The sequence below is a fragment of the Oncorhynchus nerka genome, linkage group LG9a (genome assembly GCF_034236695.1).
Source record: "Oncorhynchus nerka isolate Pitt River linkage group LG9a, Oner_Uvic_2.0, whole genome shotgun sequence".
Taxonomy (NCBI): domain Eukaryota; kingdom Metazoa; phylum Chordata; class Actinopteri; order Salmoniformes; family Salmonidae; genus Oncorhynchus; species Oncorhynchus nerka.
The window spans coordinates 43,104,659-43,117,901 of NC_088404.1; the positions used below are offsets into that span (position 1 = coordinate 43,104,659).

Below are 13,243 nucleotides of genomic sequence, written 5' to 3' on the forward strand. Positions count from 1 at the left end.
GGAAACCATTTTCTACATTCTCCTCCCTCCTTAATCCTCCACCTCCTCGCTCACTGCGGACGACATGGTCAACTACTTTGAAAAGAAGGTTGATGACATCCGCTCCTCATTTACTCAGCCTATTGAGTCCACTGGTCCCACTCACACATAACTACCCTACACCTTGACCTATTTCTCCCTTCTCTCTCCAGATGAAATCCTGTGACTAGAAACCCTCAAGAAACTCAAAATTAAATTTCAATATATTTACCAATGAACCGTAAATATTATTATTATTACCATTACATACAAACCATTACATACTGAAGTCAATATCTAATATTAAACAAATGCTCAGTGACTACAATAAGCCTTTTTTTTAAGTTGTGGAAATGTCTGATCTATGATCTATTATTTATTTTACTTTATGAAGCCACCCTCGTGTTCTATTCCATTCACTGCGTCTACATGGAAATTAAACTGCTGATTTGCGTATGTAGCGTCACTTTCCCTCATCATTTGCATAACAATATGAAGAGGCGAGATCAGCCAACCAGAGTACTAAACCTAGCGAGGCAGTACAGTGAATGAGAGAACCGCCAGAGTAGGTTATGTAGGCTTCATTACTGTAAGTTGCCTCCTGGAAGTTTACATTTATTGGTGCTGTAAAGAAGTAGATTAGCCATTATGTCTATCTAGTGTCATACTTAAAAATAAAAGGTTTTACATACCATTCATGTTATAGGTGAAAAACAATGTTTACATATAGGATCCTTACTAAACACTTTGGAATAAAAAGCCATCAAAGCAAAACAATGACTTATGACAATACAAAGTATTAATCAATTACAATATTTCTTTAAATACTTGTTCACATGAGCTCAGACAGACTCGTCCTAATATTTATATATATATATGTTACATACTAGTGCACTGCTGGAGCTAGGAAGACAAGCATTTCTCTACACCCGCAATAACAAGTGCTAAAAATGTTTATGTGGCCAATAAAATTTGATTTGAGAAGATAAAGGTTGATGTGATTGGGCAACACCTGGTGTCCTGTTCAGTTAATGTAGCCAATAGTACCTGTACTTCACACAGATAAAAATCTGACTTAACCATCTACACACACACACACACAAAGATAAACAAAACATACATATGGGGTTAGGTGCCCAATTCCAATTTAGGAAATTACTCCTTCCTTACACACGCCTTTTTTTACACACTTCTCAGTAGTTGGTATTCAGACTGTAACGAACGAGCTTTGCCGGTGTGGTTAACCGCTGACAACCCTCCCACTTGTTGGCCAACAGATATTCGTGTGGAGTTTTCATTCAATAGGGTTCAGTACGTTTATCTTAAGCCATCCCTTTAAATACGGTGTACCTCTTAGTTAGAATTTTGACCACAGACTCACTAAAATGGATCAAGAGAACTTCGGGTTCAGAATATTAGGGATCATGAAAGAAAGCGATCTAAATATATACATATTTGTCTCCGTTTCAACACCAATTAGTAGATTTTAAAAAAAATACCCTGATCTTGTAGGTTATTTAGGCTTAGGAAAGTATTTATGAATCATAAAAGAACAGGTTAGGAGAGCCTTTACTCACGAAAGAAAAGTGGTTTGATTCATTCTGAAAATTGCCACATTCAAGTCTTCAACCCATTGTAATGTTGGAAGATTAGTGTACTGTACATAGATTTACAATAGGGAGAAAAGTGTACAATAGTGTTCTATACCCTAATCTATTGCCTGCACTAACCATGGAACTGTGTGATGACACAACCAAGTATTGCGCCATGTGTCGGGTTCATACTGTTATGGCTAGAGTAGATGCTTTCTCCGCTTGGAAGCGGTAGGTTCGCTAGACCTTATTCATGGTTCCTTGGGCGTAAAGGTGGTGAAATTATTTGGGAATTAAGTCAAGGTCAAAATACAGCGTACCTGTAGATACACTTATTCGATCTCCAACCCAAAAGAATAGTGGGTGAATAGCATGCTATTCTCATGCTTAAGTTCAAGGTCAGAATAAGTGTAGAGAAAAGGGAATTACGTTCCATTCACGCTCGCTTAACTTGGGTCAGAATCGGCCCCTAGGTGATTAGTGCACCCTTTTCTACAAAATGTCTTCTTGACATGTCTTGTCCGAGAAGAGACTGTGACAAATCTATATAACGTCTACATGTCTCATTATCCATTGTTCTCCTCTGGCTCTCGGAGGCCCTGGCTGTGTAGGGTCTTCCCTGCCATCTCCATCATGGCCTGAACCTCAGGGTCTGCATCCAGGATACTCCTCTTGCCTCCTGTCGCTCCCTGCAACAAAACACCCTAACATTACTGATGTCCTCATGACAAGTCATGAATACAATAAATCAATGAATATTCACTGAGTGTACAAATCATTAAGAACACCTGCTCTTTCCATGACCGACAGACCAGGTGAATCCAGGTGAAAACTATGATCCCTTATTTAATGTCACTTGTTAAATCCACTTCAATCAGTGTAGATGAAGGTGAGGAGACAGGTTTAAAGAAGGATTTTCAAGCCTTAAGGCATGGATTGTGTACGTGTGCCATTCAGAGGGTGAATGTGCAAGACAAAAGATTGAAGTGCCTTGGGACAGGGTATGGTAGTAGGCAGTGGTGTAAAGTTTTTAAAATACTTCAAAGTTTTGTGTATCTCTACTTTACTATTCATATTTTTGCCAACTTTTACTTCACTACATTCCTAAAGAAAATAATATACTTTTTACTCCATACATTTTCCCTTAAACCCAAAAGTACTTGTTACATTTTGACAGGAAAATTGTCAAATTCACACACTTATCAAGAAAACATTCCTGGTCATCCCTACTGCCTCTGATCTGGCGGACTCACTAAATACAAATGCTTGGTTTGTAAATGGTGTTGGAGTGTGCCCCTGGCTACACGTGAATTTAAAAAACAAGAAAACCGTGCAGTCTGATATGCTTAATATGAGGAATTTTAAATGGTTTATACTTGTACTTTTACTTTTGATACTTAAGTACATTTAAAACCAAATACTTGTAGACTTTTACCGAAGTAGTATTTTACTGCGTGACTTTCACTTTTACTTGAGTCATTTTCTACTAAGGTATCTTTACTTTTACTCAAGTATGACAATTTAGTACTTTTTCCATCACTGGTAGTAGGTGCCAGGCGCACCGGTTTGTGTCAAGAACAGCCATGCTGTTGGGTTTTTCACACGCAACAGTTTCGTGTGTGTATCAAGAATCGTCCACCACCCAAAGGAAATCCAGCCAACTTGACACAACTGTGGGAAGCATTGGAGTCAACATGGGCCAGCATCCCTGTGGAACGCTTTCGACACCTTGTAGAGTCCATGCCCAGATGAATTGAAAAAGGGTGGGGGTGCAACTCAATATTAGGAAGGTGTTCCTAATGTTTGGTGTACGTGGTAGGTTACTTCCTATAATGAATTGAATGTGCCTCTATCTCCACCTGCAGGTAAAAATAAGGAACACACTGATACAGGCACAGCATTAAAAGAGAAAGAATTCATAAAATATTAGATGAAATAAATGGGATCAAAGGAGTAAGAAGGCAGTGGTTGTCCAGGTTGATACTGACCTCTTCCTCCTCAGGGGGCTTCCCAACCCCCCACACCTCCAGAGAATCCAGGGTGAAGTCCTCCTCAGCAGAGAGCTGAGGGCTGCCATAGGTAGTGCAGCGAGGCCGTGCCCGGCTATGCCCACGGCCAAAATCACTATCCAGCCACAGGCCAAAGTACCCATGCTGACCACCCATGCCCTGATCATAAGCAAATTACAGAAATGACATTGCTTGGGTTAAGATAAAATACTATTGAGGCATGTGGTAGTTAATATGATGTAGTTACTTGCGTGGTACTTCACATAGAATTATAGTAATAGATTGTAAAATAAAATGTTCAGATGAGATTGTGTAGTTGAGATGTGTGTAGTAGTGGGGTGTCTCACCAAGCCGTTGGGCATGGTCTGCTGGCCCTGGTTGAGGTACATGTAGTGCTGGTTGTATCCTGTGCAGGTGTACACCCGTAGACAGGGGAATACTGAGAACAGGAAGCACCTGGAGTCTCCTACACTCAAGACAATCCAGTCACAAACACACACATCCAGAGATGAGCACTGATTATAGAGATGGACAACATACTGTATATGTCAGCATACATTACAAAAAAGGGCTTAAATATCTCTGCAGCCGTGAGCCTGTTTCTCCCGATTGCTACTTCCATCCACCACCACTCTCACCTTGGAACTGAGGCTTTACTTCCCAGCCATGGGAGGCGAAGCCACCAAAGATGTGTCCTTTAGTGTCTTTGATCAGGAGCACGGTGGGCCCGCGGCCTTTACAGCTGCCTACTATTTTGGTGAAGCTCTCCCCGTGCAGCTGAGTGGAGAAAAGCAGCTTCCAGGGGATGTTGTACCCATCAGGTAACTGTGGTGTGAGGAACATCAGCACGGGCAGGTCCAGCAGGCAGCGCAGCTTCTCCCAAGGGGTTTCCCAGCAGGGGGGCAGTAGGGTGGGAGGGGGCGGGAGGTTAAGCCCACGTTTAGGCCTTCACCTATCAGAAGGTCCATGTACATGGCCACATTGGAAACTCTGAACAGCCAGTCCTCCAAACATGGGACGTCACAGGTACGCTGGTCTGAGAGGAGGGAAGGACAGAATGTCAGGTTTTGTTGTTGATACAGTAATATGTATGAATTATTGAAAATATGAAATCTGGGTGAGCAAGATTTATCTCCTTTCCTATTCACTCTATTCTGAAAACCTCATCAGTAAATTATCCTTCCATCCCTTTACCTGAGGGTTTTAGTTCAGAGCTCATCTGTTCAGCCAATAGTTTAACACCAATGGAACCGTCAGCCATACGCTCTGGCTTCCAGCCCTGCAAACGACTCTTCTGGATGATGATCTGCACCACAGCAGAAACCAGGTCCTGCAAGAACTGAAATCAGAGCCAAATTAATTTGAGTTCAGAGCTAAAAACGCATGTTCCTCTAAAAACACAGGAGCACTTGCAGAAGACCTTCTGAGGGTCTACTAACCTCTATTATTTGGTCACATGTGGCAACACCTGTCCCTGTCCCCTGAGCCATTGCCATGAAAATGGGCGCTCGCTCCTCTGCAGTGCCTCGCAGGACATCGGCCAAGAAGACCACCAGCTGCTCCCGACTCACCCCAGCCCCAGGGGGAGGAGGGGCCACTCCGGGGTCCATGCTACACATCCCAGCATAGACCCTCTTTATCATAGAGTCTGAGGCAATGTTTCCCATACAGGGCTACAGGACAGAAGATATGTTATTTCTCCCATACTGGTACTGTTAAATATCTGCAAAATAATAACCACAGTTATTACATATATATGTGTTATTAAGCCTCCTACACATTGTTATTACAGTTATTACATATCTTAACCTTCTTGCAATGCGAGAACTTACATATTTCTGTATTTGTATTATTATATTTGTATTATTTATTATATTTGTATTATTATATCTTATTACAAGATTTTAAACAAGATTTTGATTCTGGAGGTTAACTGATTAGATATCCTCGATTTGATAAATAAAATGTAATATCATCATAGTAATTCCACCCACACCTTCAACATGCCCAGCGTTAAAACCTTCCCTGCTTTTCCAGCGCCACCTGCTGGACTCGCGCCGTGAAGCCGATCGAACACTCCCTCCACAACGGGCCGCTCCTCTGGGCGAAAACGGGCCAGCCGTTTCTGCACCACAACACTGTCGGTGTTCCCCATGGCCCTGTGTGCACATTGGACAACACTATCAGTTTAGCCATCGACAATAAAACGAGCACGACTTGAAAGTGTCTGAAGGCTTGAAGCATCCAAGGCTTCTGATCTGATGTAAAGTTAGCTATCGTGACTGCTAGCTAGGTGTCGGTGACATAATTTACCTAACGTTAGCTAGCTCGAGATGATGATTATAGATATTTACTTATCTATTAACAAACAACGTGGCAATGAAATTAATATGAAACATCTAGCTAACCTTGTTGAAAGAGGATAATTATCTCATTCCAGGGGCACTATGTAAACACAATACACTTCCTGGTATAAATAAGGGGGCGAAGATGAACACCAATCGAAATACCCGATCATCAACAGACTCCAATTATATTGGCTGGTAGTTCAAAATAATGATATGATTGGTCTAACGTCATATGGGTTTCCTCCAATCTGGAATTAGGGGAATGGGTGTTGGGCCGAAACCGAAAAACGTGAAGTTGTTCGATCCCCGTCGAGGGAGGAGCTGTTTTTTGTATGATAGTAAAGCATTTTTATGATGACTATAAAATGTGTTGGCACCTTCCATTCTTGCACATATTCTAATAAAAGGTATATTTTAACACTGTCTACTCAAGCAAATTTGCCGAACTGATAAACTTGGAACCAATTAGAACTTCCGTACAAACCCCTTGTGATGAAGCCAGCCAATGGCCTGCTTCTATCTAGGATGTAAACACAGCCTCAAAATGAAAACTTACCTGCTTTCTGTATGTATGTGATGAGCTCCCAAAAACTGAAATAAGATAAATATATGTTATGTAGCACAATATTTGATTATTCCAATACGGTATCCTTCTGCGCGGCAGTGTATATAAACGCAGAAGTATACCCGCAGCTATTCAATAGCTTGGATCAGCTACTTTACTCGTTTTGGTGTACCAGTATTGTTACAGACGACCCACACGTATATAGCAAGAAATAAGCTATAAACGTGTGTGAGGTATAATGCCCCTTCACGATCAGGCAATTTACACTGTTGGATTAATTATTTTTCAACAAGGAGATCAAGTCTGATACTGTGGGTCCATAGTAATCGTTACCTTTATGCAGTATATACTATAAACATAGTACATTACACTGATGGCTTAATTATTTCCTAAATGAAAAGGTACAGCCATTCACCTCTCCTTCAGATAGTGTATGAGACGAAGGATGATGCTGTATGTTTTATTCTATTCAGTATTGTCCAGTGTGTACTAGACACAGTAATATTACAGTTGCTATAATATTGATGTTCCTATTACAATTACAATATTACATCTTAGCCCCTTATTCTGGCCAAGGATTCTGTCTGACAGACACGTTAACCTGTCATTACAGTTGGCCATATACGCCCTTCTTGCTGTTGTGGGTGAACTAAGGGCTTCCCCAGTGTGTTGTGCCCGGCTAGGGCAATGGACACTTCACAAACGCAGGCAATACAAAATCTTTATCAGTTTCTGTTTACTATGGTATTCGACCGGACTTTCACATTGCATGGTGGACACCTAATACTGCAGCATTTCGGCAGGCCCACCGGCCTTTGCCTTTTGCTGTGGTGGTACATTCTACTGGAGGAGTAACTGCCTTATATGGACGATTGGATAGTCTGCCTCATTCAGGAACCAGGCCACAACGGACACAAGGACGTCTTGAATCACATTAGAGTTCTGGGCCTCACCCAAAACAAGGAGAAAAGTCACCTGACCCCTCACGGAAGGTGATCTACCTCAGGATATCCATAGACTCGACTCTCATGAGGGCACGTCTCCCTCAGGTGAGAGTAACAAAATCCTATCCTACCTCAGCCATTTACGGCTCGGACGAGCAATGTTGGTGTTAGAGTCCCAACAGTTAACGTTACTCGGCCTGCTGACGGTGGCTTCACTGTTGGTTCCGCTGGGCGTTCTCCATCAGGCCACTCTAGGGTTCAACTCCCAAAGCCGGCACCCAAAACAACACAGACACCCTCAACTGTTGGTGATGAGTGCATGTTTGAGGACTATCCCACTCCTTCTTGTTAAAGGGGGTGAGCCTGATCAGAGTCCACCGCAGAGAGCTGGTGTTCAGTAAAGCCTCTTTGACGGGTTGAGGGCCGTGTTCAGAGACATGGCGGCTAGCGGCTGCTGGAGCCCCCCATGGAGTGGTCAACACATCAATGTGCTGGAGCTCAGGGTGGTTAGTCTAGCTCTTCAACAGTTCCAGCCCTACCTGGTAGGACAGCATTTCCTGATTCAATGGCTCGGGAGCTTTTGCCGTGGGCCCAGACCCGCTTGGCATCGCTGCGAGCAGCACATATCCTTGGTGTCTTGAACAATGCAGCGGTCATACTCTCGAAAGAGGACCCGCCGTTAGGGCAAATGAAGTCTGACTTTTTAAAATGGAAATTAAACTTTAGAAGCCTTTTTAATCACTACACTGCAAGCTTGCATTTCCTGATGTGCAGAAAAATTCTCAGCAGCAAAAGATTGATCAAATTATGATTCTATCTGTATAGCATACCTTGCAATACAATCTTCTATAAAAAAACAGCTGGGCAAAATGTATACAATGTTCTCTGCAAGAAGACGACCAGAACTTAATATCTTAACCAGATGAGTTCTCAAATGTCAGCAGCTGCCCAATACCATTGCGGGCATGCATAATGTTGAATGTATTGGGATATAAATCAAATCAAACTTTATTTGCCACATGCGCCGAATACAACATGTGTAGACTTTACCATGAAATGCTTACTTACAAGCCATTAACAAGCAGTGCAGTTCAAGAAGAAGAAAATGTTTTCCAAGTAGGCTAAAATAAAAAAGTAATAATAAAAAGTAACACAATAAGAATAACACTAACGAGGCTATATACAGGGGGCATCGGTACCGAGTCAGTGTGCGGGGGTACAAGCTAGTTGAGGTAATCTGTACATGTAGGTGGGGGCGAAGTGACTATGCGTAGGTAACAAACAAACAGCGAGTAGCAGCAGTGTACAAAAGGGAGGGGGGAGTCAACTTAAATTGTCCGGTGGCGATTTTTATGAATTGTTCAGCAGTCTAATGGCTTGGGGGTAGAAGCTGTTGAGGAGCCTTTTGTAGTCCTAGACTTGGCCCTCCGGTACCGCTTGTAAACAGTCTAGGGTGACTGGGGTCTCTGACAATTTTATGGTCCGACACCACCTATTATATAGGTCCTGGATGACAGGAAGCTTGGCCCCAGTGATGTACTGGGCCATTCGCACTACCCTCTGTAGTGCCTTATGGTCAGATGCCGAGCAGTTGCCATACCAGGTGGTGATGCAACCAGTCAGGATGCTCTCGATGGTGCAGCTGTAGAACCTTTTTGAGGATCTGGGGACCCATGCCAAATCTTTTCAGACTCCTGAGGGAGAAAAGGTTTTGTCGTGCCCTCTTCACGACTGTCTTGGTATGTTTGGACCATGACAGTTCGTTGATGATGTGGACACTAAGGAACTTGAAATTCTCCACCCGCTCCACTACAGCCCCGTCTATGTTAACCACACTGCCAGTTCTCTGACCTCTTCCCTATAGGCCGTCTCTTCGTTGTCGGTGATCAGGCCTACCACTGTTGTGTTGTCAGGAAACTTAATGATGGTGTTCGAGTTGTGAACAGGGAATACAGGAGGGGACTAAGTACACACCCCTGAGGGGCCCCAGTGTTAAGGATCAGCGTGGCAGATATGTTGTTGCCTACTCTTACCACCTGGGGGCAGCCCGTCAGGAAGTCCAGGATCCAGTTGCAGAGGGAGGTGTTTAGTCCCAGGGTCCTTGGTTTAGTGATGAGCTTTGTGGGCACTGTGGTGTTGAACGCTGAGCTGTAGTCAATGAACAGCATTCTCACACAGGTGTTCCTTTTGTCCAGGTGAGAAAGGGCAGTGTGAAGTGCGATTGAGATTGTGTCATCTGTGGATCTGTTGGGGCGTTATGCGAATTGGAGTGGGTCTAGGGTGTCCGGGAGGATGCTGTTGATGTGAGCCTTGACAGTTGGTCGACACTTGACAGTTGGTCCATGCATGCTTTGAGTACACGTCCTGGTAATCCGTCTGGCCCAGCAACTTTGTGAATGTTGACCTGTTTAAAGGTTTTGTTCACATCGGCTACCAAGAGCGTTATCACACAGTCATCCAGGACAGCTGGTGCTCTCGTGTATTCTTCAGTGTTGCTTGTTTTGAATCGAGCATTAAAGGCATTTAGCTCGTCTTGTAGGCTCACGTCACTGGGCAGCTCGCGCCTGGGTTTCCACATCCGACGAGCGTCAGAGTCGATGTAGTAGGATTCAATCTTAATCCTGTATTGATGCTTTGCTTGTTTGATGGTTCGTCTGAGGGCATAGCGGGATTTCTTATAAGCGTCCCGATTAGTCTCCCGCTCCTTGAAAGCGGCAGCTCTAGCCTTTAGCTAGATGCGGATGTTGCCTGTAATCCATGGCTCCTGGTTGGGATATGTACGTACAGTCACTGTGGGGACGACATCATCGATGCACTTATTGATGAAGCCGATGACTGAGGTGGTGTATTCCTCAATGCCACTGGATGAATCCCGGAACATATTCCAGTCTGTGTTAGCAAAACTGTCCTGTAGTGTAGCATCCGCGTCATCTGACCACTTCCGTATTGAGCGAGTCACTGGTACTTCCTGTCTTAGTTTTTGCTTGTAAGCATGAATCAGGAGGATAGAATTATGGTCAGATTTGCTAAATGGAGGGCAGGGGAGAGCTTTGTATGCATCTCTGTGTGTGGAATAAAGGTGGTCTAGGATTTCTTTTCCCTGGTTACACATGTGACATGCTGGTAAAAATTTGGTAAAACTGATTTAAGTTTGCCTGCATTAAAGTCCCTGGCCACTTGGAGCGTCGCATCTAGGTAACCATCATCTTCTTTGCTTATGGCCTTATAGAGTTGGTTGAGAGCGGTCTTAATGCCAGCTTCGCTTTGTGGTGGTAAATAGACGGCTACGAATAATACAGATGAGAACTCTCTTGGTAGATAATGTGGTCTGCAGCTTATCATAAGGTACTCTACCTCAGGCGAGCAATACCTTGAGACTTCTTTAATATTAATATTAAATATGAATACCTCGAGACTTCTTTAATTTTAATATTAAATAGTAATACCTCAAGACTTCATTAATATTAAATAGTAATACCTCGAGACTTCATTAATATTAATACCTCGAGACTTCTTTAATATTAAATATTACATATTAATACATTGAGACTTCTTTAATATTACATAGTAATACCTCAATACTTCTTTAATATTAAATATTTAAAAAAATATTTAATATTAGACATCGCGCACCAGCAAACAAGTCTGTAGGATTATAGAAAAAGCCGTTGGGAAATTAATGTTTGAAATACTAAATGTTCAGTGAACGTGAATATATTTAGTTGGTTTAAATGATTAGCCTAACTTTCCTACTAACCTTCTAAAAGTTGACGATGCCAAATTCTTGCCAATCCATCATTCTACTACTAACAATGATTGAATGTAAGGCGCGTTTTCCATAACGTATGTTGCATGAATATACATTAGAACAAAATAACATTTAGTGTTTCACCATTTATTGTGTACAGAGACAAATACTGTAGCTAAGGTGACTCAAGTAGTATTTGAAGTATCTAAATATATTGCCGGTGGGGGGGGGGGCACAATCTTACAATGTTGCAGTCCAGAAATGAGCGCTTTACCATCTATGCCAAAAGACTTAGCCTGTAATGGAGACAGTAGAACTATCATCAACACATGCTTCAGTATTCCCCAGTATTCTAGGAGCATTCGTGTGCCCAGGCCCCATAAGCGTATCAAATGTTTCCCACCCTGGTCACCAATGTAGCCAACCAATGTAGAGAGAGAAGTGCCTTAGCGGAATGCAATCTTAAGATTGTGTGGTCCAGAGACGAGAAAAGCCTGGGAACCTGACTGGGAAATAGAATTCTTATCACTGTTACAATAGTAAAACATAATGTTAGCCACCTCATCAAACTGATTCTAAGTTTAATTTTGTCTTCCAGATGCTCTCACAAGCATGTGTATATGTAGTTGGTGATCTTCAATTCTAAAATGCACTAGACTGTAGGCTGTGTAAGACAAAACCCACAAAGAAGGCACATTCATATGTGGTCTCAATGTCTAATAGTGACAGCAGGTCTACTTTAAACAGCAGTAGGAGGGTTCTCCTCACAGGTGAATGACTCAGCTGAGCCAATGCTTGGTTAATAGCACATGGTTGATCATTGGGAGCATGCCACAGGAGAGGAGAGCTAAAAAGATAATGAGAGACACAAGTGAGAACAATGAATCAAAGAAATCATCACATTAAACAATTGTAGTTTATAAGCTAGAAATGAACATCCTGACATATCTTCTTTTTTTTACAACAGCTAGGCTACTAGAAGGATAGAGGCAGGGTGCTCTGCATCCTACTCCAACTTAGCTACAGATTGTACACCAGATAATGTGATATAACCAAATACGTTTGATATCCATTACTGGATGTTACAGGTTTGCCTATACCAAAATGCAGCCATACATTCTTCAACTAACCTGGTATTGGCAATTTAAAATATATATATATATTTCACCTTTATTTAATTAGGTAAGCAAGTTCTCATTTACAGTTCTCATTTACAATTGCGACCTGGCCAAGATAAAGCAAAGCAGTTCGACACATACAACAACACAGAGTTACACATGGAGTAAAACAAACATACGGTCAATAATACAGTAGAAAAATAAGGCTATATACGATGTGAGCAAATGAGGTGAGATAAGGGAGGTAAAGACAACAACAAAAAAAGGCCATGGTGACGAAGTAAATACAATATAGCAAGTAAAACACTGGAATGGTAGATTTGCAGTGGAAGAATGTGCAAAGTAGAAATAGAAATAATGGGGTGCAAAGGAGCAAAATAAATAAATAAATACAGTAGGGGAAGAGGTAGTTGTTTGGGCTAAATTATAGATGGGCTATGTACAGGTGTAGTATGTACAGGTGCATTATGTATATGTGAGCTGCTCTGACAGCTGGTACTTAAAGCTAGTGAGGGAGATAAGTGTTTTCAGTTTCAGAGGTTTTTGTAGTTCATTCCAGTAATTGGCAGCAGAGAACTGTAAGGAGAGGCGGCCAAAGGAAGAATTGGTTTTGGGGGTGACCAGAGAGATATACCTGCTGGAGCGCGTGCTACAGGTGGGTGCTGCTATGGTGACCAGCGAGCTGAGATAAGGGGGGACTTTACCTAGCAGGGTCTTGTAGATGACCTGGAGCCAGTGGGTTTGGCGACGAGTATGAAGCGAGGGCCAGCCAACGAGAGCATACAGGTCGCAGTGGTGGGTAGTATATGGGGCTTTGGTGTCAAAACAGATGGCACCGTGATATACTGCATCCAATTTATTGAGTAGGGTATTGGAGGCTATTTTGTAAATGACATCGCCA

General features: G+C 42.5%; 1 protein-coding gene across 1 annotated transcript; it reads right to left on the bottom strand.

Annotated features, from left to right (window-relative positions):
* Nucleotides 1-584: 584 nt before the first annotated feature.
* On the bottom strand, nucleotides 585-6,115 carry meak7 (MTOR associated protein, eak-7 homolog). The gene is given in 9 exon segments (XM_029668186.2): nucleotides 585-2,299; nucleotides 3,599-3,778; nucleotides 3,967-4,085; nucleotides 4,258-4,542; nucleotides 4,545-4,655; nucleotides 4,814-4,958; nucleotides 5,059-5,292; nucleotides 5,616-5,778; nucleotides 6,028-6,115. Coding segments are annotated over 8 exon segments (1,356 nt in total). The 5' UTR covers nucleotides 5,775-5,778; nucleotides 6,028-6,115; the 3' UTR covers nucleotides 585-2,176.
* Between the last annotated feature and the right edge of the window lie 7,128 nt (nucleotides 6,116-13,243).